This window comes from Ciconia boyciana, chromosome 12, assembly GCF_034638445.1.
Source record: "Ciconia boyciana chromosome 12, ASM3463844v1, whole genome shotgun sequence".
Taxonomy (NCBI): Eukaryota; Metazoa; Chordata; class Aves; order Ciconiiformes; family Ciconiidae; genus Ciconia; species Ciconia boyciana.
The window spans coordinates 11,390,979-11,415,891 of NC_132945.1; the positions used below are offsets into that span (position 1 = coordinate 11,390,979).

At 54.4% G+C, this 24,913-nt stretch overlaps 2 protein-coding genes across 7 annotated transcripts in view; one reads left to right on the forward strand and one right to left on the reverse strand.

The window, feature by feature from the left end:
• Positions 1–12: 12 nt before the first annotated feature.
• On the reverse strand, positions 13–9,833 carry IL2RG (interleukin 2 receptor subunit gamma). Of its 4 annotated transcripts, XM_072876990.1 has the most exons (13): positions 9,633–9,833; positions 9,224–9,261; positions 7,233–7,323; positions 6,809–6,993; positions 6,507–6,649; positions 6,235–6,397; positions 2,895–2,985; positions 2,471–2,655; positions 2,171–2,313; positions 1,899–2,061; positions 1,322–1,430; positions 1,167–1,251; positions 13–1,063 (listed from the first exon to the last, which is right to left on the reverse strand). In XM_072876990.1, the coding sequence occupies exons 3-13, from the start codon at positions 7,289–7,291 to the stop codon at positions 860–862; spliced, it is 1,530 nt and encodes a 509-aa protein (XP_072733091.1). In that variant the 5' UTR covers positions 7,292–7,323; positions 9,224–9,261; positions 9,633–9,833; the 3' UTR covers positions 13–859. The 4 variants fall into 4 exon arrangements, with proteins under 4 accessions (XP_072733091.1, XP_072733090.1, XP_072733089.1 ...); XM_072876989.1 differs by lacking the exon at positions 9,633–9,833 and having other exon boundaries at positions 9,224–9,369; XM_072876988.1 differs by lacking the exons at positions 9,224–9,261; positions 9,633–9,833 and having other exon boundaries at positions 7,233–7,493.
• Positions 9,834–10,112: 279 nt separating this feature from the next.
• MED12 (mediator complex subunit 12) overlaps positions 10,113–24,913 on the forward strand; it is a 37,853-nt gene continuing 23,052 nt past the window's right edge. For all 3 annotated transcript variants that reach the window (XM_072876757.1, XM_072876758.1, XM_072876756.1), the window contains exons 1-16: positions 10,113–10,443; positions 10,819–10,923; positions 11,773–11,964; positions 13,727–13,886; positions 15,189–15,364; positions 15,644–15,754; positions 16,314–16,568; positions 18,781–18,927; positions 19,219–19,318; positions 19,779–19,915; positions 20,754–20,885; positions 21,293–21,419; positions 22,062–22,291; positions 22,725–22,805; positions 23,707–23,880; positions 24,159–24,303. In XM_072876757.1, the coding sequence (XP_072732858.1) occupies positions 10,345–10,443; positions 10,819–10,923; positions 11,773–11,964; positions 13,727–13,886; positions 15,189–15,364; positions 15,644–15,754; positions 16,314–16,568; positions 18,781–18,927; positions 19,219–19,318; positions 19,779–19,915; positions 20,754–20,885; positions 21,293–21,419; positions 22,062–22,291; positions 22,725–22,805; positions 23,707–23,880; positions 24,159–24,303 (2,371 nt within the window). In that variant the 5' untranslated portion in view covers positions 10,113–10,344. The remainder of the gene's footprint in view (positions 10,444–10,818; positions 10,924–11,772; positions 11,965–13,726; positions 13,887–15,188; positions 15,365–15,643; positions 15,755–16,313; positions 16,569–18,780; positions 18,928–19,218; positions 19,319–19,778; positions 19,916–20,753; positions 20,886–21,292; positions 21,420–22,061; positions 22,292–22,724; positions 22,806–23,706; positions 23,881–24,158; positions 24,304–24,913) is intronic.

Here is a 24,913-nt window from a genome sequence, read left to right on the forward strand (position 1 = left end):
CTTTATTGCAGCAGAAAACCCGGGGCGCAGGCGAAGGAGCGGCGAGGCCCCGGGGGGACAGCCGGGCTCACCCGGTGCCCCGGGGGCAGCAGCCCTCGGGGCCGGGGGTGACATGCTGGCTTGGCCCCTCTGGCCCTTGGTGCTCCTCAGCCCCGGTGTCCCCGTCAGTCGGCCGGTGGCTCCGGCCTGCTTGGCCGCAGCTGGGCTTGGCATCGGCTAGGGTCGGGCCCCTGGGCTGCCCCCTCGCCAGGACACATCCCTGGCATGCTTGCGGGCACCTCAGAGCAGGGAGGGGGGTCGGCGAGCCCCCAGCAGCTCCAACACGCCCAGCACGGGAGCCCACAGGACGGCAGCGTGGGAGCCCTTCCGCCCTCCCACGGCTCTGCTCTGCCGTGGCAACCCCTCAAGGGATCCTGCACGCGGCAGGGCTCGTGGTGGGATGTCACCCTGCCCTCCTGGACGCCCCAAAGACAGGGCAGGTGCTGGCACACCGTGCAGTGCGCCCAGCGTGCCTCAACGCACCCAGAGCAGCACCCAGTGCACCCGATGCATCACACAGAGCACCCAATGCAACAAAGAGTGCACCCAGGGTGCTATGCACTGCACCCCCGTGCACCACCCAGCGCACTGTGCACTGCATCCAGCTCACCTAGCACCCTGCAGTGCACCCAGCACCCGGCAGTGCAGTTACAGCCGCCGTGTCGTGGGGGGCTCAGTGTGGCCGTGGCAGGGGGCAGGGCTGGGGGTCCCGGGCATTTGGCAGGGGCAGGGTGGGAGCAGGGAGCAAGGCCCACGGGGCAGTGAGGTTTTGGGCAAGCGGGCGTGCAGAGCGTGCGGGGCACAGGGGTGCAGGAGTGCATCACACTCCCACGTAGCTGTTCTTGTAGGGGCTGTGCTCACAAGGGGCGGCCGGGGCCCCGGGCGTCACAGACGGTGCATGGTTGCTGCTTTGCCAGAGGGGCTCGTAACTGTCCTTGGGGGGCAGCTCGCTCACGTAGCAGATGCTCTCGCTGTAGTTGGGCTTGAAGCTCTCCATGACGTCTTTGGGGACTCCGGCCCATTCCTCCAGGGAGCAGAGTGGGGTGAGAGGAGCCACCACCCAACCCAGCCCCAGCCCCACGGGACAGGGGGTGAGCCCTGGGCAGGGCTGCCCACAGCCGCCTTACCTGGAAGTTGCCGTTGTGGGTGATGAAGAGCTCGTCGAAGTTCTTGCTGGGGTTGGGGATTCGGGGCATGAGGATGACCCACACCCTGTGCAGGAGAGATGTGTCGGAGGGGAAGAGCCCCAGTGCTGCTGACCCCACCAACCCCCCATGCTCACCTTTCCATGCGTACCAGCAGGACGACAAGGACCAGCAGGATCATGCAGGAGGCAATGGGGATCAACACCGTGTGGATCCAGAACCAGTGCAGCTGCTCCTCCGCCATGCCTGGAAAGAGCTGGGGTGACACAGATCCCCGGCCAGTGCACTGCCATGGCAGTGGGGTGTGCATGCCAGTGGCCCTTCGTGGGTGGACATGGGAGCTCAGCATTGTCTGTGGCAGGGCTCAGCTGGGAGCAGAGGATGGAGAAGGGGCCCATCCCCAAGCTCTGCCACGCTGTCACCACAACTGGCTGGTGACTGTGTCCTGGGCCGGCTGTGTCAGAGCAGCCCTCCAGGGGTAAGAAACCCCTGGCAAAAGTCAGCAGGTGCTACTGGCGGGGGTTGGTACTTTGGCTTTCAGAAGTGCAAAGGACGCAGGGGCTGATGCCGCTGACTGCGCCCCAGGCACCCGGACGGGTCTCGCCCCTACAGCCGCTGCCTTGGGCCGGTTTTCCACTTGCTTGGCCATCCCTCACCTGCTGAGCCCCACCATGCCCCAGCCCACCCTGTCCCGCCGCAGCCCCCAGGACCTACCCTTGCTGGTGGAATTGCTGCCCCAGACCACAGGGACGCTCCACTCGCTCCAGAGCTGGGTGCTGCCGCAGTAGCTGTTGATCTTGCTGCGCACATAGAAGGTGTAGTACTTCTCGTAGTCCACACTGGGGAAGGAGAAGACGTCTCCTTTCACTCGGTGCTCCTGCAGAGAGACGTGGGCCATGCGATGAGGGCCGGCACTGCCATGGAGGCTGGTGCACAGCTTGTCCCCGGGCACAAGCGGGAGGGTGCCGTGTCTTGGGGGCTCTCACCGTCCAGCTGGTGTCCTTGTTGCTCTTGTACTTGACGGCGTGCTCCAGGCATTGGGCTTTGGGGTACGGGGAAGTCCACGTCAGCTGCAGCTGGTTGCTGCTCATGTTGCGGATGGTCAGGTTGACGGGTGCCTCCGGTTTCACTGCAAGGCACAGGTGATGCCTGGTGAGTGCCGTCCCCACACCCCGGTGGCCCTGCTGCCAGCCGGGAGGTGATGGGGCAGCCCTGGGGACCCACAGCCCTGCTCCTGCCCCACAGCAGTCCCACAGAGGAGAGTGGGTGCCCCCCAACGCCCGTACCCAGGTCCTGCAGCTCCATGCGCTTGCTGGGGATCTCCAGGGTCCTGCCACCGAGGCTGGCATTGACGAGGACGTGGAAAGGCTGGAACTGGATGATCTCGCTTTGGTTGAAGCGGCAGCCGATGCTGACGCCCTGGTCCTGCAGGTAGTGCTTGCACTCCACCATGGGGGATCTGTTCTCATACCTGTGCTGCAGTGGGTTACCGGGGCTCCCCAAGACCCCACAGACCTCAGCCCTTCCCAGAAGCCCTCTCCCTGGCACATCCCATCCCGCTTGCCCTGGAGACAGAGCCTCTCTCACCCTGGGCTCAGGGAAGAGGAGCAGGCTGATGCTGGGACCAGCAATGCTGGCAGTAGGCCCCCACACAGGGACCCACCGCTGGACACCCTGCTGTGGGGCTGGCCATGGGGCAGGGGCACCTACCAGTAGTAGAGGGAGTAGTTGGCCGTGAGCGTCTCTCTGCTTCCCCATGTGCAGGTCATGTACTCCTCGTTGAAGAGGACACACTCCACCCCTGCAAGGGACAGACACCGCTGGGCACCACGGTGGTGGGCGGCTGCACCAGGGCCCGGAGGTGCACCGGGGAGACATGGCACATGCCAGGGGTCTCTGCACATTCACGTCTGCCTTCTTCCGTCTGAGCCAAACAAGCCCAGCTCTTCCCGGCGGAGCTGCGGTGCAGCCTGCCTGCAATGCCAGGCCTCCACCACCCTGTTCACACATGCCGTGCCGGTGATGCCCAGGCAGCCCATCTTCCTCCGAAGGACTGCTGGCCAAGCAGCTGTTCCTCCCGCATCCATGCTGTTGGCTTCTCATGCTGTGGATGTGGTCTTTCACCCCAATGCCTCCATCTGCTCCCCTTAGTTGCCCCGCGGCTGCTGTTTGCAGCCCCTGGCTCTGTGGGGCAGAATGGAAACTCCTCCCTGACAACCCATTTCGCTTGTCCCATGAGGAAATCGGAGGTGTTCCAGGATTTGTGCCTGATGTTTCCATCCTGGCTAAATTCATCTCGCTGTTACCCTTTTGGGTGCTTGCAGGTGCCCATGTGTCCCTGTGTCTGGGTGACGGGGGCTATGCTGGGCTGTGCTTTCCACCGCAGCCCCTCCGCCACGGGGCCAGGGGCCGAGCCCCAGCGGTTTGATCTCTGCAGGAAACACTGCCGAGCCCCGGGAGGCCGAGCAGCCGCTCCAGGCACCCACGCCGGCTCCTCTGCCCTCTCCTTCCACCACGCTGTGCTGGCCCCGGTCCTGCCCACGCAGCCGGAGGCCACATCCTGGGCTGGCTGGGGGCTGCAGGGCCACTGGGGCAGTGCTGGTCCCCGTGCTGGGCATCGTGCCGCAGCCTGCTCCAGCAGCCGCTGGCACGGCTTGTTGCGGGACGAGCTCTTCTGATGGACTAAGGCACCTGGCAGAGCCCTTGCAAGTGCTAAACCAGCTGCTGGCGGCTGAGAGTTGTCCTGGAGGCTCCCAGAAAATGGGATTTTTCCTCCTAAAGATCAGGCAATGGGACACCTGGTCCCTTCCGAGGTCCAAACCCATCAGCCAGCACTGCAGGGACAGGAGAAAGCCAGAGCCAGGCTTTCCCGGGTTGTAATGTCATGTGACAGAGCAAACAGGCACTGTGCTCTGGCTGTTTCTGCACGTGGAGATGGAGGGCACCTTCCCAGCCCAGCCCAGGAAATCCAGGGGTACAGAGAGTCTGCATTTCCGCGGAAAGCTGGTGTTTTACTGACAGCCAGCCAAGAAGTAGATTTTTTCTCGGAAAATGATGGCTGGAGCGAGGGTGCCGGGTGGAAAGAGGAGCCGCTGTCCCCTGTCCCCTGCCCCCTGCCCCCTGCCTGTGTGCAGCACTGCTGACGTGACCGGGATGGAAAGGGCGGCTGGCGCAGCTCCGCCGGCTGACACCCTGCCTGGCTGATGCACGGGGCCGATAGGATCTGCACATCGCATCCTGCCACTGCCCTGCGGCCCGGCCTGCCATGGGGGACCCCCATGGCCAGGGTCCCTCCTGGTAGCACTGCCTGCAGGGCTGGCAGCCCCCAGGGCTGGCAGAAGTGCAGGGCTGGGAGCTGTGGGGCCAGTAGAGCCATGGGGCACGAGAAACGCAGGGCCGGCAGCCACGGGGCCGGTGGTGCCAGCGGTGCTCTAGCGCTGGGGCAGGAGCAAGGACACCCAACGGGGCTCCATGGCACAGCCCGGCTCTCCCGGCAGCCCCACTGCAAGGGGCCATGTCGGTGCTGGGGTCCCGGGGCACATCAGGGGTCGGGGGATCTCTGGTGCATGCCCCAACAGCTCGCCAGCCCACACAGCCCCACGTCCTGTCCTCCTCGCCTGCCATCACCGGGGAGTGACATCCCCCAGCCCCCCCACCCATGGGGCGCTGTGGCCTCCCGCCCCCCCGGGGCCCATGTGCCCCCTTACCTGGGGGGCTGCGGGCAGCAGCAAGGTAGGGGCCCAGCCTGCAGAGGAGGAGGAGGAAGGGCGCGAGGAAGGCGCCAGGCACCGCCATGGCGGGGTGAGCCGTGGGGCGCGTGCGAACAGCCTCCGCACACAGCCCACCGCGCAGGGCTGCCGGCTTCCGCACCCGCGCCGCTTCCTGCCCCACGGCACCGCCCGCCGCCAAGGGGCCCACCCCACGCAGTGCCCCACAGGTCACTCCAACGGGGACCATGGCTCACCCCAGTGGGGCCCCACAGCTCATCCCACTGGGGCCCTGCCACCCTTCCCGCCCAGGCCCCACGGCTCATGCCTCCGGGCCCCACCGCCTGCCCCACCGGGACCCCCCGGTTCATCCTGCCGTGTTCCCACGGCTCGCCCCGCCATGGCTCACCCCCACAGGGCTGCCCCCCAGGAGCAGGGCCGGTGTGGGGATCCTGACCCACGGCCTGACTGTGGGTGTCCTGGTCTGGGTCCCTGAGAACTGGGCAGAACTGGGAGTCACTGGGGCAGTCCCGGGGGCAGCTACGGGGAGACGGTTGCAAAGGGGCTCATGGGGGCAGTTGTAGGGAGTTGGGGGCAGTTACGGGAGGTGGTCGCGGGGGCCAGTGATGGCGCCAGCGAGAGGGGCAGTGACGGGGACATGGGCGCAGCGAGGGGGGTGTGGTCGGGGGGACGGTGTCCCGGGCAGCGGGGGCGGTTGGGGGCGGTGGGCTGCGGGGCGGTCCTGGGGGTAACGATGGAGGCAGCCGAGGGGTGGGGAGGGGGGCGGTCACGTGACCTCAGCCCGGCGCGCCGCCGGCGCAGCGCCTCCGCCAGTCCGCCAGGGGGCGCCGCGTGCCCCTGGGGCCGCCCCGTGCATCTTCGACACTTTCCGCCTCCGCTCGGCGCAGGTTCGGGCCCTCCCCGGCGGCGCTCGGAACTCTTCGTCCTTCCTCGGCCCGGCTTCGGGACGCTCCGGCTCCCCACGGCGGCGCCCGTGACAGCGGCGCGTCGCTCGGGCCTCTCCGGCGGCGCTCGGGCGGCCCCGGCGCAGGGCGCAGGCGCGGGCGGCCCCGGCGGTCCTTGTTGTGGCCCGGCAGCCTCTGCCCGCCGGCCGGCCTGGGATGGCGGCCTTCGGCGTCCTCAGCTACGAGCACCGTCCGCTCAAGCGCCCACGCCTCCGCCCGCAGGGGCTGATGCCACTGCCTGCGCCCCAGGCACCCGGACGGGTCTCGCCCCTACAGCCGCTGCCTTGGGCCGGTTTTCCACTTGCTTGGCCATCCCTCACCTGCTGAGCCCCACCATGCCCCAGCCCACCCTGTCCCGCCGCAGCCCCCAGGACCTACCCTTGCTGGTGGAATTGCTGCCCCAGACCACAGGGACGCTCCACTCGCTCCAGAGCTGGGTGCTGCCGCAGTAGCTGTTGATCTTGCTGCGCACATAGAAGGTGTAGTACTTCTCGTAGTCCACACTGGGGAAGGAGAAGACGTCTCCTTTCACTCGGTGCTCCTGCAGAGAGACGTGGGCCATGCGATGAGGGCCGGCACTGCCATGGAGGCTGGTGCACAGCTTGTCCCCGGGCACAAGCGGGAGGGTGCCGTGTCTTGGGGGCTCTCACCGTCCAGCTGGTGTCCTTGTTGCTCTTGTACTTGACGGCGTGCTCCAGGCATTGGGCTTTGGGGTACGGGGAAGTCCACGTCAGCTGCAGCTGGTTGCTGCTCATGTTGCGGATGGTCAGGTTGACGGGTGCCTCCGGTTTCACTGCAAGGCACAGGTGATGCCTGGTGAGTGCCGTCCCCACACCCCGGTGGCCCTGCTGCCAGCCGGGAGGTGATGGGGCAGCCCTGGGGACCCACAGCCCTGCTCCTGCCCCACAGCAGTCCCACAGAGGAGAGTGGGTGCCCCCCCAACGCCCCGTACCCAGGTCCTGCAGCTCCATGCGCTTGCTGGGGATCTCCAGGGTCCTGCCACCGAGGCTGGCATTGACGAGGACGTGGAAAGGCTGGAACTGGATGATCTCGCTTTGGTTGAAGCGGCAGCCGATGCTGACGCCCTGGTCCTGCAGGTAGTGCTTGCACTCCACCATGGGGGATCTGTTCTCATACCTGTGCTGCAGTGGGTTACCGGGGCTCCCCAAGACCCCACAGACCTCAGCCCTTCCCAGAAGCCCTCTCCCTGGCACATCCCATCCCGCTTGCCCTGGAGACAGAGCCTCTCTCACCCTGGGCTCAGGGAAGAGGAGCAGGCTGATGCTGGGACCAGCAATGCTGGCAGTAGGCCCCCACACAGGGACCCACCGCTGGACACCCTGCTGTGGGGCTGGCCATGGGGCAGGGGCACCTACCAGTAGTAGAGGGAGTAGTTGGCCGTGAGCGTCTCTCTGCTTCCCCATGTGCAGGTCATGTACTCCTCGTTGAAGAGGACACACTCCACCCCTGCAAGGGACAGACACCGCTGGGCACCACGGTGGTGGGCGGCTGCACCAGGGCCCGGAGGTGCACCGGGGAGACATGGCACATGCCAGGGGTCTCTGCACATTCACGTCTGCCTTCTTCCGTCTGAGCCAAACAAGCCCAGCTCTTCCCGGCGGAGCTGCGGTGCAGCCTGCCTGCAATGCCAGGCCTCCACCACCCTGTTCACACATGCCGTGCCGGTGATGCCCAGGCAGCCCATCTTCCTCCGAAGGACTGCTGGCCAAGCAGCTGTTCCTCCCGCATCCATGCTGTTGGCTTCTCATGCTGTGGATGTGGTCTTTCACCCCAATGCCTCCATCTGCTCCCCTTAGTTGCCCCGCGGCTGCTGTTTGCAGCCCCTGGCTCTGTGGGGCAGAATGGAAACTCCTCCCTGACAACCCATTTCGCTTGTCCCATGAGGAAATCGGAGGTGTTCCAGGATTTGTGCCTGATGTTTCCATCCTGGCTAAATTCATCTCGCTGTTACCCTTTTGGGTGCTTGCAGGTGCCCATGTGTCCCTGTGTCTGGGTGACGGGGGCTATGCTGGGCTGTGCTTTCCACCGCAGCCCCTCCGCCACGGGGCCAGGGGCCGAGCCCCAGCGGTTTGATCTCTGCAGGAAACACTGCCGAGCCCCGGGAGGCCGAGCAGCCGCTCCAGGCACCCACGCCGGCTCCTCTGCCCTCTCCTTCCACCACGCTGTGCTGGCCCCGGTCCTGCCCACGCAGCCGGAGGCCACATCCTGGGCTGGCTGGGGGCTGCAGGGCCACTGGGGCAGTGCTGGTCCCCGTGCTGGGCATCGTGCCGCAGCCTGCTCCAGCAGCCGCTGGCACGGCTTGTTGCGGGACGAGCTCTTCTGATGGACTAAGGCACCTGGCAGAGCCCTTGCAAGTGCTAAACCAGCTGCTGGCGGCTGAGAGTTGTCCTGGAGGCTCCCAGAAAATGGGATTTTTCCTCCTAAAGATCAGGCAATGGGACACCTGGTCCCTTCCGAGGTCCAAACCCATCAGCCAGCACTGCAGGGACAGGAGAAAGCCAGAGCCAGGCTTTCCCGGGTTGTAATGTCATGTGACAGAGCAAACAGGCACTGTGCTCTGGCTGTTTCTGCACGTGGAGATGGAGGGCACCTTCCCAGCCCAGCCCAGGAAATCCAGGGGTACAGAGAGTCTGCATTTCCGCGGAAAGCTGGTGTTTTACTGACAGCCAGCCAAGAAGTAGATTTTTTCTCGGAAAATGATGGCTGGAGCGAGGGTGCCGGGTGGAAAGAGGAGCCGCTGTCCCCTGTCCCCTGCCCCCTGCCTGTGTGCAGCACTGCTGACGTGACCGGGATGGAAAGGGCGGCTGGCGCAGCTCCGCCGGCTGACACCCTGCCTGGCTGATGCACGGGGCCGATAGGATCTGCACATCGCATCCTGCCACTGCCCTGCGGCCCGGCCTGCCATGGGGGACCCCCATGGCCAGGGTCCCTCCTGGTAGCACTGCCTGCAGGGCTGGCAGCCCCCAGGGCTGGCAGAAGTGCAGGGCTGGGAGCTGTGGGGCCAGTAGAGCCATGGGGCACGAGAAACGCAGGGCCGGCAGCCACGGGGCCGGTGGTGCCAGCGGTGCTCTAGCGCTGGGGCAGGAGCAAGGACACCCAACGGGGCTCCATGGCACAGCCCGGCTCTCCCGGCAGCCCCACTGCAAGGGGCCATGTCGGTGCTGGGGGTCCCGGGGCACATCAGGGGTCGGGGGATCTCTGGTGCATGCCCCAACAGCTCGCCAGCCCACACAGCCCCACGTCCTGTCCTCCTCGCCTGCCATCACCGGGGAGTGACATCCCCCAGCCCCCCCACCCATGGGGCGCTGTGGCCTCCCGCCCCCCCGGGGCCCATGTGCCCCCTTACCTGGGGGGCTGCGGGCAGCAGCAAGGTAGGGGCCCAGCCTGCAGAGGAGGAGGAGGAAGGGCGCGAGGAAGGCGCCAGGCACCGCCATGGCGGGGTGAGCCGTGGGGCGCGTGCGAACAGCCTCCGCACACAGCCCACCGCGCAGGGCTGCCGGCTTCCGCACCCGCGCCGCTTCCTGCCCCACGGCACCGCCCGCCGCCAAGGGGCCCACCCCACGCAGTGCCCCACAGGTCACTCCAACGGGGACCATGGCTCACCCCAGTGGGGCCCCACAGCTCATCCCACTGGGGCCCTGCCACCCTTCCCGCCCAGGCCCCACGGCTCATGCCTCCGGGCCCCACCGCCTGCCCCACCGGGACCCCCCGGTTCATCCTGCCGTGTTCCCACGGCTCGCCCTGCCATGGCTCACCCCCACAGGGCTGCCCCCCAGGAGCAGGGCCGGTGTGGGGATCCTGACCCACGGCCTGACTGTGGGTGTCCTGGTCTGGGTCCCTGAGAACTGGGCAGAACTGGGAGTCACTGGGGCAGTCCCGGGGGCAGCTACGGGGAGACGGTTGCAAAGGGGCTCATGGGGGCAGTTGTAGGGAGTTGGGGGCAGTTACGGGAGGTGGTCGCGGGGGCCAGTGATGGCGCCAGCGAGAGGGGCAGTGACGGGGACATGGGCGCAGCGAGGGGGGTGTGGTCGGGGGGACGGTGTCCCGGGCAGCGGGGGCGGTTGGGGGCGGTGGGCTGCGGGGCGGTCCTGGGGGTAACGATGGAGGCAGCCGAGGGGTGGGGAGGGGGGCGGTCACGTGACCTCAGCCCGGCGCGCCGCCGGCGCAGCGCCTCCGCCAGTCCGCCAGGGGGCGCCGCGTGCCCCTGGGGCCGCCCCGTGCATCTTCGACACTTTCCGCCTCCGCTCGGCGCAGGTTCGGGCCCTCCCCGGCGGCGCTCGGAACTCTTCGTCCTTCCTCGGCCCGGCTTCGGGACGCTCCGGCTCCCCACGGCGGCGCCCGTGACAGCGGCGCGTCGCTCGGGCCTCTCCGGCGGCGCTCGGGCGGCCCCGGCGCAGGGCGCAGGCGCGGGCGGCCCCGGCGGTCCTTGTTGTGGCCCGGCAGCCTCTGCCCGCCGGCCGGCCTGGGATGGCGGCCTTCGGCGTCCTCAGCTACGAGCACCGTCCGCTCAAGCGCCCGCGCCTTGGTCCGCCCGACGTTTATCCGCAGGACCCTAAGCAGAAGGAGGTGTGGGGGGACCCGGTGTGCCGGGCCGCCGTGCCGGGGCTGGCCGTGAGGAGGCCCTGGGGGTGCGCTGGGAGTCCCCGGGGTGGGGGTAGGGAGCTCTCCGTCCTCGTGTTGGCTGGGCGTGAGGGGCTCGTCCTGGCGTGGCCCCGGGTTGTGGGTGGGGGGCCTGGCCGAGCCACCCGCGGTTCCTGTGTCCCAGCACTCGCCTGGGGCGCTGCCTGGCAGCGAGGGCCTGGGGGAGGCTGTCTGGTCCCCGCCGGACCCTCGCCTTGCCCTGTCCCCATGCTGGCTGAGCCGCCGTGGCGGGGACAGAGGCTGCGGGCGTTTGGCGTGGATGGGCCTTGCCGGGCCCTGCTGATTGTCCTTCCCCCGCAGGATGAGCTGACTGCTCTGAACGTGAAGCAAGGCTTCAATAACCAGCCGGCAGTCTCTGGGGATGAGCACGGCAGTGCCAAAAATGTCAATTTCAACCCAGCGAAGGTGAGAGCCATCAGGACGGTGTGGGGGTTTGGCAGGGCCTGGTGCCATATGGGCAGGCTACTGGGTCCTGGACATTCCTGGGTCCCTTTAGGGACCTTAGACATTCTGAAGACCTAAAGGTCTTAGGGACCTTTAGACATTCCCTTTGGGATGGGTGTTTCAGGACCTAACCCTTTGTCCCTTTAGAATCAAAGTTCTGTATTCTTTTGGAACTGTGTCCCACCTCTGAGAGAGCAGGTTCTTGTCTTGCTCTGTACGTCTTAGAGGCAGGTCTGTAACCGCAGTCTTTGTTAAACCAGCATCTAGAACTCCTTATATTCTGTAATTAAAACAGAAGACTAGGATACCAGAAGCGTGAAACTTTATTGGTTTGGTTACATTATGGCCGTGGTAGAAGAGAACTAAGATTTCTTGAAATGTGTGGCAATTTAAACATGGGAGTTATATAACAGGCTTCAACTCCATTTTTCCAGTCTCTAAAATCAAGTTGTTAACTTCCTGGCCTCTCTGACAAGAGGACTGGTAATGACCTGGGATGGAAAGCAATGAATAAGCATAGTATATTTGTTTTCCTTGGCTGATGTCTGTCTGAGAAGCCTTCTGTCTGCTTTGACAAGTATTTATAGAGTTGTATCCTCCTCAGCTTGAGTCCCTGCTTGGTTATTGTATGAGTTGTCTAGAAGCATTCCTCTTTGTAAGTATAACAAAGGAAATTATTGGCAGTTTTTTTGTGTTTCAAAGGTTGATACTGGTGAGACTTCTGGTAGGAATGATAAATGAGATTTTAAGCACATAGAATAGATCTTTGACCTGTGAAATGTAATTTGTCCTTTTTTTCTTTTTTTCCAGATCAGTTCAAATTTTAGCAGTATTATCGCAGAAAAGCTGCGGTGCAATACACTGCCTGACACAGGAAGACGGAAACCCCAGGTGAATCAGAAGGATAACTTTTGGCTAGTGACAGCACGTTCTCAGAGTGCCATAAACAATTGGTTCACAGATCTGGCTGGAACTAAGCCCCTCACTCATCTTGCTAAGAAGGTGTGTTACAGGAGAGGCTGCCTGGCCTGACAGAGCATTTAATCTATGCTTGTTTCTGAAGTGTTTGTGTAGTAGAAGGTTTTTACTATTTGGAGAAGTTTCTTCTCACTGCATCTCTTGAAGCTTTCAGCTTGAAGAGCGTATCCAGGATTTGTTTACAATTACAGCACTGGCTGTAGTTGTCCCCACTCAAAGAACTGGTCCCTCGTCTGTTGGTTGGAGGTTGCCTTTTGGCTTCTATGATACAACTGATTTATTTCAATGTTTCAGATCTTCTTCAGAAGAGCTGCCACTGTTGCCTTTGGTCTGTTGTTTAGATTAGGACCATTCCTATTGTGGAGGGTTTTTCAAGTTTTCAAAAGTCATAGTGAGGATTACTGGAAATAATCAGCTGAGTGACTTTCCAGAATTTTGTTGCAGTGACACATGTTTCTGGTTTTAAGCTGAGAAGAGTATGTGTATTATAGCTTGGTCTCATCCAGGCTAGAACATTTCTGCGCTCTGGGGTCTAGGGCTAGATATTTCCCTGGTAGCATTGAAGTCTGTAGAGTATGAAAGAAGAAAGAAGGGTCTTACTCTGGCATTTTATCGGGCCCAATAGCAAGGGGAGCTAACTATCAGGGTGGGCCTATAAACAAGGAACTCGGGAATCTAGTATGCCTTGTGGAAAAACACAACTCCCAGTTGCAAAATGGTAGCAGAGCATGTAGTTCAGAAGCTGGGGTTTGTCTAGTCCTTGGTGTTCTGAGTCACTGTTGGAAGAAAATAATCAGATTTTCCCAGAATCTGTCTGTTTATAAACTTAGTCCTTGTGTCCTTTGCATGTTGGCTGTCAGTTTCCTGAGGTCATTGTGAAAGCTTAAACCTTTCAAGGCCTTCCCCAGTTTCCTGCAATGGGCTCCATCAGTTTTCATGGACTTAGACATGAAAGCAGCAACTGTCAGTAGTCAAGTAGTCTTGTCTTTGAGGCATCAGAGAATAATTGGGAAGAATGTAAGAAACATAGCAAGTAAGTGACTGAACTGTCAGTAGTTCAGGGACTTCGAGATACCTACCAAATGGACCTGTTCTCTGTGAATTTATCTCATTCCTCTGTGAACACATGCACACTTTTGCTCTCTGTAGTATCCTGTGGAAATGAGCCCCACAGCTGTACTTTTTCCTGTGATGTGTTATTGCTTCCTGGTTTATAGATCTGCAGTCTGATGATTTCACTGGTATCCTCCCATGTTGTGTCTTGAATTTTGAATCTTGGATTAATGAATTCCTTCCTACTATGGTACTCAATTCCCTGTTTCTCACAGTCTTCTGTTGGCTACTCATGATATTACAAGACTTTTGTAAGCACTCTGTTTTGTTTACAAAATGAAGAGTCTTTATCTTCAGTCTGTACAGTAGATACTCTGTGTTTCTGACTCAGTTCTTAGTCTGTACCTTTTGTAGTTGTTTATATCCTCTCTGGAGTATATCCTCAAAGCTGTTTGCAGGATTCAGGGTGTGGATTTACAGTGATGTAATTATGTTTTCTGTCTTCTTTCAATTTGTTTTGTTTCTGTTTATACTGAAATGCAGCTCTGGTACTGTTGCTTTCTGACCAGAGGTGAATTCTTGCAGTAGGTTTTTTGAGATACAGAGAGCAACACAGTACCTTTTCCCTTTTTACCTTTTTCACAGCTTGCAGCACCTACAGCATGTGTAGTTGCTTTGGAATAGTTCCCATCTAAGTCCTTGGTTGCAATTCTCCCTCTCAATTCTGTTACAGGTGCCCATCTTTAGCAAGAAGGAAGAGGTCTTCGGTTATTTGGCGAAATACACTGTTCCAGTAATGAGAGCAGCCTGGCTCATCAAAATGACTTGTGCCTATTATGCTGCCATCACAGAAACCAAGGTGAAAAAGCGTCATGTCATTGATCCCTTCATTGGTAAGCGCTTTGTGTAGAGCACTGGTTTTGTCCATCCCAGATGTTTCCTTCTCAGCCTGCTCTTGAATAGTAAGAGGTAGCCTGGAAATCCATATAAACTTGTTTCCTGCTGATAAGTCCTAGCTCTCTGATGTGCCTAACTGTCTAAAACAACAGGGGCCGCCTGTGCGAGTACACTGTTGAAAAATAGGTCTTACCAGCCACAAATACTTCCTGAGAGCCTACCTCTTCTTTCTCCCTGTTAAGTTCTACTGTGCTCCTCTGCTGTATAGCCTGTTTTTTTTCTTACCGTACAAAGACTGTAAACATTATAATTTAGCGATGACTGGTTAGCTTCTTCTCAAGTGAGTAAGTACGTTTCTCAGAGAATTCCAGTATGTTATTCCCTGCTTGTGATTCCAATTTTATTAAGCCTTACTGGATCCCATATCTAACATCCTTTGCATCCTGGCCTGCTCCAGATTGCTGCGGTCTAGGAGAGCTCCCCTGGCTGTTTTCTGGTTTGTATGGCTGTGACTACAGGACCTGACCACACTCCTTTGAAAAGCAGTATTAGCAGCTGAAGTCCGTGGATACTTTTTTTTTTTTCCTTCTTGTTTATCTTTGGTATAAAAATTACACAGACTTCTTAACTCTGTTTCTGGAGGTTGATTGGTTTGTTACATATATTTATTCCATTTACTTTCCTGTTGTTTTGGGTGTTTGTCCTACTGCTGACTCTGTAAGTGTTGTTTGTTTCATGTTCTTGCATATTTTGCCATCTGCATTGTCCCAGAGGAGCGTAATCATGCTGTCACTTTGTCTCTTATATGGTTAGGTTTTAGTAAAAACAATTATTTTAAAAAATCGTTGATCATGGCTTTACACTGATATCTGTAAGAGATTAAGAACAAGTTCAGAGTTGAAGTGTTTCCAGCGTTTCTGCCGTCTGTCAGATTATTGAGGATGCTAAACCAGGCTGGCCTAACACTGCTCCCCGCTGGAAAGCCTCTTCTCTTCACCTGCTAATTCTCAACAACTGCAGCTGAGGAATCTTTCTTCCCAGCTTTTCTTGTACAAAGTAACCCTGCCCCCCAAACACAGAAGTCTTTCCCCTTGTTCCCTATTTCTGTGGGTGCCTCTTCCTCCCTACCACCCCCAGGCCACAAATAAAGCTAATGTGGCACTTACTTTTCTTTCTTTATCTTTCCGTCCTTTTCAAATGCCAGGAACTTTTTTGGGTTTCCACCTGTGCACCAGCCTGGTTCTTTCCTGCTTCTGTTTATCACGGCGCTTGTTGCTAACCTGTTTCCTCTTCTCCAGAATGGACACAGATCATCACCAAGTACCTGTCAGAGCAGCTGCAGAAAGTTGCAGAGTTCTATAGACAGCTCCCAGGGCAAGGCTGTGGTTCACCGTCTGGGCCAATGCCCCAGGAAGTGGAACAAGCTTTGAAGCAGTGGGACTACAATGAGAAACTAGCTATGTTCATGTTCCAGGTGAGGGACTGGAGGGGGCTGCTGGGTGGGGGCGTAGCAGAGGAGGGCTAGAGGAAGTGGATGCAAAGTGATTTACTTTTGCAGAATATTCTCTTTCTGTGAATAGAATGTTAGGGCTGGATGCAGTTTTGAGCTCAGTAGTAGAACAGGGGTAGTACAGAACTGTGCAAACTTCTAGAGTTATTTCCAGTTATAGAAAGCAAGCAGCTGCTGCTGCTCTACCTTTCCTTAGTGAATGTTGCTTCAGCTTTTGTCCATTTGCTCTGCCTTTATGTGCAGGATGGCATGCTGGACCGGCATGAATTCCTGACATGGGTCCTTGAGTGCTTTGAGAAGATACGGTCAGGAGAAGATGAATTTCTGAAAATGCTCCTACCCCTGCTGCTGCGGGTGAGAAATATGTACCCGGCTTGCTTCAGGAGAGTGCTGACTTCGCTGTTGTCAGTCCCCTTCTTATCACCTGAGGGATGATGAGCTATTTTGCACTGAGAACACTAGGGAGTGTCCCTCTGAGCATCCTTTTTAGCTCATGCAAGGATACCTTTTTATCCTGCTCTCTTCTGTTTCTTTCTCTTTTACCCTGTTTCCCTGCACTGGACTTGGTAATCCCTGCCTATGTCATAGCTGTGATAGTTGGACTCATTGTGCACCACTATATGGAAACTGCTTTTCTTTCTGTTGCAACAGATTCTAGGCAGACCTTTGAAGCCCTGGGAAGGCTGGGTGTGGGTACATTTTGATACATGAAGTCTTTGCCATAGAGCATTTAAAGGCTTTTTCTGATGCTTAGTAGCCAGTGGGTGATTGATGATGCTAAGGAGCTCTCTGTAAAAAGGGACTGTATCTACAAGGCAGTGCCACACCATATACTACTTTGGGAGGGTCAAGGGTTTCTCTTGTGTTGCTTGTAATGCGGATGTTTTCCCCCCCCCCACCCTCTTCCCTACAGTACTCTGGAGAGTTTGTGCAGTCTGCATACCTGTCCAGACGTCTGGCCTACTTCTGCACCCGCAGGCTTGCTATGCAACTGGATGGTGCTGGCGGGCACCCACCCCACATCCTGTCTGCGCAGACAGGGAATGCTCTTCCTTCAACTCCCACCCCTCAGCCAGCTGCAGGGAATCCTCCTCCCAGCCCTTTCAGTGACTTACTGCTATGCCCCCAGCACCGGCCAGTGGTGTATGGGCTCAGCTGCATCCTCCAGGTACGTTTGAGTAGTGGTTGGTGATAGTGGGGTCAACAGGAACAGTTTATATTGTATGCCATCACAGAAAAATCATTACAATCTGAGTCAGCAACTTCCTGAGTACAGAAATGTCAAACCGTGATTGTCAAAGGGTAGGTCTTTGCTGATATGTTGCAGAGCTTTTGTACCAGACATCAGTGCTGTAGCAGTGCCCTTGACTGACTTGCAGACTTGCAAGAAAAATGGGTTGGAATAGAGCCTTTTGCTCTATTCACAGGTGCCCCAGATGGCTGGGAAGGCTTTGCAGAAGAGGGGATGAGAAAGAAGGGGTTATTTCATTTTGCATATGTCAGTAACAGGTTGTCATCTAGGAAAGGAAATTATGCCAGAACTGAAAGGGTGGTTTGTAATTTTGTGAGCTCTTAAAAACAAAGAACCCCTCATCAGAAAAACCCACCCCCACAGACCAAACCAAACCCACCCCTTCAAACCAAACAACCAGCACACACAAAAACCACCCCCTCTGTGCTTCTTTATGGAAGAACTTTAATGGTTTAGGCAGACCACTCTCCCCAGGAGTGGCAGCAGGCTATGAAAAGGAATGACTCTAAACTCATAATCTTTATACTTGAAATTGATTAAACCTTACCTGTGGTAAAAGGGCAATGTTTCTGAAGCCTTGTTTATGGACATTTGAAGGGCAAATGCTAGTTGTGTCACTGTGGGACTCAGTCCCTACTGTCCTTGTGAGTTCTGTTCAGCATGTATGTGCGTGGTTGTGTCTTTCTCCTACAAGAGGAGAGTGACTAGGTCAGGTGGGTCCCTGCAGAAGGAGTGGAGATTGTCCCTTCCAGGGGAGGAAAGGAGCACGTTAAAGCAGAGGAGATTCCAGAGTGCAGGGTGGAGCAGGGGGTGGAGAGGAAGAGAGCACAGAGCTTGGGAACCTGCAGGTCAACAGAGAAACTTGAGGTCAAGGAGGCCTGACAGGATCAAGAAGCAGCCAGCCAGCTCTCAAACAGGGTAGAAAGAAAATTCCTAGAGCACAGTTGGCTAGAAGTAGAGATCTGTCTGCAAGGGCTAGAGAGCAATGCAGGGGTTATAAATAACCCCTTTGTATTCCTATTAAGTCTTTCTTGGTAATTTTCAGTTTAAAAAGTTTAGGTTGTTTTTTCTAGTTTCTGTGTGATAAAACATGTCTTTTAAAACATAAAAATCCTTTGTTTGCGGAGCTTTGTTTAGGGAAAATATATGAACATATACACCTCAAAGATTTGGCTGATTTGGGGTTTGAACACAACCTGCTTAAAAAGTTCAAATTGATTAATGGTGGTCTGATCTTTTTTAGTATGTCTCAGAAGAGCTCTTCTGATAGAAGATCTACAAATCTGGTCTGCAGATAGTAGATAAGGCTAAGGCAAAATAAGATCTAGTGGTTGGAAGTTGGAGCTGGGTAAAGTCAGGCTGGAAACAGATGCATTTCTAGTGCATATAGTGTATATAATAGTGTATATAATTAACCTTTGCTCAAATGTTCTTGAGATATGATGGATTCTTTGGTTTGAGTGTTTAAAACAGCCTTGGCTGTCTGTCTTAATGTCTGGCTTCTTGTGAGCCAGAAGCTGTAGGGGTGTATCCTAGGAATTGTTCAGTGAAGTTTTGTCTGTGTTTGTGTGGGTGTCTATACAAGATTGTAAAAGAATGAAAACGCATATATAATAGTATTGTTATTATAATCATACTTTAATTATTAAATAATATAGTATAATGAGTTTGGGTCTGTTGACTCATATTTCTTCTCACATTTTACTCTTGATGGGGGCTGTAAGTCACTAATGTAAATGCTGCTGCTGGACCACGAGGGTTGGATTGTGCATTGATGGTGTGAGTTGTAGAAAATAAGTTCTGTTTAGAAGTAGCAGGGAGCTCTGCAGCAACGTGTTGTTGCTTTTGGATAACGTGGAACTCTGATCTTTGCTTCCTAAGCGTACCTAGGGCAAGAAACTCAGTGCAGCAAAAATACTAGTTCACTCCTTTCTACTCTTGTATGGTTTTTAGCCCAAAGACTCTTTCAGAGCTTAGAACAAAAAAAACCCAAATAGTAAATATGTATACAGGATGGTGAATGCCTGGTCAGTAGGGTAAAAGAGTGGTTATTTCTGTAGAAGGTAATCTAACTTAATTGTTTTGACCTTGATTTGCTCAATGATACTGACTTTTCTATCTGTTGCAGAGTATAATTTTGTGTTGCCCAAGTGCCCTTGTGTGGCATTACTCATTGACTGATAGCAGGATAAAGACCGGCTCTCCATTGGACCACCTGCCTATAGCCCCATCCAACTTGCCCATGCCAGGAGGGAATTCAGCCTTTACACAGCAGGTGAGCAGCTTTCAAAAAAGGGAACTCTTCTGGTCCAGGATAATAGCTGTATCTTAGATCCTTCAGGATTTTCTTTTCATGTTGTGTGATAAGCAGAGCTGGAGATGCTGTCTCACTCCCAAGGAATTAACTGCTCCTATTCTGCTATAAGCAAGACAGTGATGTCCTTGGAAGACAGGCAAAATCTAACCTTGAGTAGAATTACTGTCACTCTCTTTGTTTTCTGATAATTTTGTACACAGGACTTCTAAGACATCCTTTTGTATGTTTACACAAGTCCGTTGCTTCTAGGTTCGGGCAAAGCTGCGTGAAATTGAGCAGCAGATAAAGGAACGTGGCCAGGCTGTGGAGGTTCGCTGGTCATTTGACAAGTGCCAGGAAACCACAGCAGGTAACTTGCTGTAGGTTAGAGTTTCTCTCCCCTTGTTCCATGTGTTACCCTGAGAAACCTCCTGTCTGGCTGTTGTCTTTGATATTTTTCTGGTTTGCTGCCATTGGTGTTTACTGTCAGTAGTGAAAAAAACCAAACCCAAATGGCTCTTTTTTTTTTTTTCCAGTGCAAAATCTTGCATGGGTGCATTTCCTCAGGTATAGGGGGAGTTTCTGTTACTGGAAGCTGGAAACATGTACAAGAGAACTACATCTTGTATACGTGCCATGTTCTGATGCTTTCCCCTAACATCTGCTGTTGGCTGCTGTGAGAGTCAGGATACTAAGCTAGGTGGACCCTTGCTTGAGTGGTACAGCTTTCCTTAGGCAGTCTCCTGAGCAATGAGCTCACACAAACTTTTGCTCCAGAGTCTGTTGTACCAGTTGCCAAATACACATTTCGCTTCTCTGTTCTCTTCTAGGTTTCACTATTGGCCGTGTCTTGCACACTTTAGAAGTTCTGGACAGTCACAGCTTTGAAAGATCTGACTTCAGCAACTCTTTGGATTCCTTGTATAACAGGATATTTGGGCTGGGTCCAACCAAAGACAGTCATGAGGTGCCTTGGGACTTTGCTGCTAGGCCCTGGTCTTGGACGTGGCTATATTCTTGTTTATATTCCACGGTTACTGTCCTCTGTCTGCAGAGAGCTGACTAGGTAGTGGCCTTTGGCCAAGAGATGTGATCTCCATTGAAAAGGATTTTGTGCAGCCTTAAGTTAGGGAGGTACTAAAGTGAGAATTAGGGGGTCTGTGCTCTAGAAAGTCTATGCTAACAACTGTGTAAGCTTGAAAGAATCCACATAGCTAACTGAGGGGAGTCTCCTGATGGAAGACATCAGTCTGGATAGCAGATTGATGATAAAGACATGCTATGTGTCTGAGAGAAGGAAATGCTAGCCTTGTCAAATTCTGGGCTGGCAGCTGCTTCCTGGGAGTACACAGTTCAAGTTCCTCTTAGCCTGGGAGGTGACATATTTATGATGTGCAGGACCATAGTGCAACCAATACTGCATTGGTTCCTGGAAGTGAGCTGCAGGACTGGTAGTTTGCATACTTTGTATAATGCTGTCGAGAAGCTGTGTTTCACTCTGTGTTAAGATTAGCACTCCATATATGTGCTGCTGGAAGAGACATGATTTTCTGAAGCAAAGCCAGCCTGGAGATTTGTCAAGGGCTGTGGATCACCTCATGTTGCAAAGTGGAGTCAAAGCAGAGACAAAGCAGGAGGGCTCTAGCTTGACATCTGTCCTCCATGTTAGGAAGAGGGGAATGTAGCAGTCTTCAGGCTGTGCTCTACTAGAAGTAGACTCACTGTTATATCCAACCTGAAGCCTTAGGACTGCTCACCTCTTCTGTTTGGCTCAGATTCTCACTGTAGTGCTTATATCTCAACAGATCTCCCCAGATGATGATGCAGTGGTGGCCTTGCTGTGCGAGTGGGCTGTCAGCTATAAACGGTCTGGACGTCACAGGGCTATGGTCGTGGCCAAGCTCCTCGAGAAGCGTCAAGCAGAGATAGAGGCTGAGGTAAGTCCTTAGTCCTGGAAGGCTAGCAGCGGTAAAGGAGAGCAGAGGCTACCTAACTACCATTATCTAACTATTACACTGAAAGGCAAAGGCTGAGCAGCACAATGCCTCTTAACACTGGTGCTGTTAATTATGGCATTTGCTCCGTCTAACCCAAAATAGGTCATAAATGAGTGAGCCTGTGGGATGGCATGTATCCCATTTCTTGTGTACGTTTGAAGACAGTTGATTGCGGTGTGGAAGTACTGGCATGCTTGGAGACTGTGAATTAGCTTACAGAAACGTGTGTGGTGGCTTTCCTGTAAGTGCAAGATAGGAAAAGTCTCTTGAAGACTTCTTTTTTGGGGTTTATGGATAGTGAGTTTCTCCTCTCTGACAGCAGTTGGTACTTTTTTCTGTTTCTACAGAGATGTGGGGACTCTGAAGTCGTGGATGAGAAGGGCTCCATCTCCTCGGGCTCTCTCTCAGCAGCCAGTGCTCCTGTCTTTCAGGATGTCCTTATGCAGTTCCTTGACACTCAAGCTCCTATGCTAAGTATGTAATAAGAACCTGTGGTCTCCCAGTTTCTAGCTTTCTCTCTCCTGCAAACTTTGAATTTGTGTGCTGTTCTCTTGTGTGTAGGTCTTGGATGTATGTAAATTCTCTCTCTGGCTTCTTTGCAATCCAGAGCATACCTTAGAGAGGGAGGGAAAGCAGCCTGGAGGGCCAGATGACAGAAAGATAATGCAGAAGCACTTCTGTTAACAGAGCATTGGCCAAGAATAAATGAGTATAGCCTAATCAGGAATTAATTCAGGCCAAGAACTAGAGGGAGGTTTCTAACTAGTAAGTGACAAAGCTCTGGAATAGTCTCTCAGTGGAAGTACTGCAAACAGATTAAGGGGGACAAGATACAACTCTGAATGATGCAGGCAACTTCCAGGCACTTCCAGGCTAAAGTCCTATGCTTCTGGTCTGTGAGACTAACTGGAGAGCTTTTGACTTGCCTAATTGCCACCTGTTGAAACTGGGCTTTCTGCTTCTAGTCCCTGCTGTAATCTCAGAACTGTTTATCAGTCACTTACTATGTTGAGATATCTGGAAATACTTTCTCTAGCCCTAGGTTAGGTGGCTGGTGTTGCTCAGAGTGTTGCAGAAGGACTCTGATAGCCCTGACTGTCTGTGCTGTCCTTTCAGCTGATCCTGGGAAGGAAAATGAGAAGGTGGAGTTCTTTAACCTGGTGCTGCTGTTCTGTGAGCTCATCCGACATGATGTCTTCTCTCACAACATCTACATGTGCACGCTCATCTCCCGGGGTGATCTTGCCATGGATTCTCATGGGCCTCGCCCGCCCTCACCTTTCGATGACCCTGCTGAGGAGCACGACAGGAAGGAGATGGAGGGAAACAGTGGCATCAAGTTAGAGGTGAGAGCACAAGCACCACGGCCCTCCTGTACATGTCCCAGTGTTGTGCTTGCCTGTTTTTACGAGCTTTGCAGCCTCCTTGCTATTACCTGCTGGAGGATGTACCAGTGACTCATGCTTCTCCTTCCCTCAACCTATTTCCTTAACATTTCAGTTTCAAAAGTAGAAGGCTGTGCTCTAAGTGGCTGGAAAGGGCCTGCAGAATGTAAAGGGGTAGATAGGAAAATCTTGCATTGCTCAAAGCAGCATATCATGAGGTGCTGTGTGACGCCTGTCCATGATGTTTGCAGTGTATTAGGCTCCAACTTGTCAGGCACCATGGGTGTGTTGGCATGCTGCTCTAACTGTCCAGCATGGCCATTGAGTGCTGTAGTAAACAAATACTCTCTTGTTCCCTGGTGCATCACTGAGATGTAAAGCTGTCTGTTCCCAGGACACAGGTCTTTCTGAGCCCATGGACATCGACCACAACTCCAGCATGCTCTTTGATGACATGGAGAAGACAGACTTTTCGGTATGTTCCTGCATTTTCTATCTGCTACTCAGTGAGTAGGTCAGTATGTTGTAGTGGAACCAGGGACAAGCATGTGCCTTGCTTTTGTGTGAGTACTCCCTCTCTACTGTAAAGCCAGTATGCTGGAAGTAGCTGGGTTGTAAGGCAGCTGACACTGCAAAAAGGTCCATATAACCTGTTTATGCAGGTCAGGTCTGTCAGAATAGAGTGAGTCCCAGTCATTCCTGGGATCTCCTACGCTCTGGCCACTGCCAGCCCAGTGTTCGGGCAGAGTAAGAAGTGGGCTGCTTGGAAGTGGATGGGAAATGGATGACCATGATAGCACCAGGAGACTGGGAGTGACCACTTACTGTTGGCAGGGGTTTTCTTGATGACCTGGGAGAAGACACAGGTCTGCTATCATCGTACTGTGTGGCCTTCAGTACTTCTTCAGTTTTACAGTTCTTCATAATGTTTATGGGCATAGGTCATGGTTGCAGAATGTTTTGAAGCACTTAGTAATAAAAATAACTTGTGGTGGTTGAAAAATCCCTGAGTACCTACATTCATCCAGTCATTTCTGGCCTTTCAAGGTTACATGTTAAGTAGGTGTGATGTGCAGAGCTATGTGGCTTTCCCAGGATCCTTGCTTGTTCTGTGGAGGTGGTTGTTCCCAAAATCCTAAGTCATGGTTATTTATTTCCTGTTGTTTTTAACTCAATATACAACATGGACCAGAAGCAGAAATGGGAATAGTGTCTTAGCACGTTGCCTTGGTCATTGCCCTAAGAACCGGATGTTCTCCAGCCCTCCCTCTTCCTGCTCCTTTTTAGGCCTGAGCAGATGTACCTTCCTTCAACAATCTTCACTGTTGCATGACCATGTTCCCTAACTACCTTTTCTTGTTCTTACATCTCCCTAGATGTTTTCTCCTCCAATGCATTGTGAATCTAAAGCCAGCCCTTCTCCTGAGAAACCAGATCCTGAAAAGGAAGCAAAGCCTCTGCTGAAGGATAAGTCTGTGGAAGGAATGCTAGCATCCCTGTATGACCAGCCTCGGCACATCCAGTATGCAACACACTTTCCTATTCCTCAGGTATGAGACCTGCTCATAACAGCTCCCCTGTTGCTGCCTTGTGCTCTGGTCATGAGGCTGCTGTGTTTCCCTGCAGTACTGCTGTGGGTGGGTAAGGAGCAGTCATGCTTTCCTGCACTGCTGCAGGAGGTGATCTACTTAAGATGTCTCCTTGCTTACTCCCAGAGCAACTTCTGAGATGAAGCTTTCCTTTTCCTTTAAGAAATCCAGATGTTGAAACAAGATTAAAGCATTCAGCGTTACAGTTGCTAATGCAGTTGTCTCTTTTGGCTCCCTAGGAGGAGTCATGCAGTCATGAGTGTAACCAACGGTTGGTAGTTCTGTTTGGGGTTGGAAAACAACGCGACGATGCTCGGCATACGATCAAGAAAATAACCAAAGACATTCTAAAAGTCTTAAACAGAAAGAGCACTGCAGAGACAGGTTAGTAGAGCTTGAGCCACTCCTTTCTGAAGTAGGAGTGTCTTTCCAGTTGGCTGGCTCCTTTGTCTGGACTCTCACAGTGAAAGGATTTTATATAACCTGCAGTGTTTGGTAAGCTGTATCAGTCACTGAGACTCTGGAATGGTGCTCTGTTCCCAAACATACTAACTGGCAAGACAATTGGTTTCCTGCTGACAATATCTGTTTAATTGAACTTTTCTTCAGAAGAGGGTTAAGTCATAACAGGTTCAGAGTGAGACCCTGGCCAAAACTTTGGCTTTTCAAATTTTATTTTCTTTAGTTCTTGCATTTAGATCCTTGCACAAGAAGCAAAGAGGACTTTGCCTATGTATATTTGGCAAAGACCTTGATTAAATGTAGCATGCCGTTATCCCTGGGGCATGTGCTAAATGCATAGGATGGGAAATTTGGATAGCTGTGTCAAAATCAATAGAAAGCCTCTGACTTCCATCAGCTGAGAATCTGACTACAATTTTTTTTCTCTTAGTCTGATTCCTGAAAGGCAACTTGAAATGTGGTAGAAAGATGATTCTTTAAACAATGGGGTGTTCTAACAAAGAAATTTTGAGGCTGAACATTTCCAATCCAG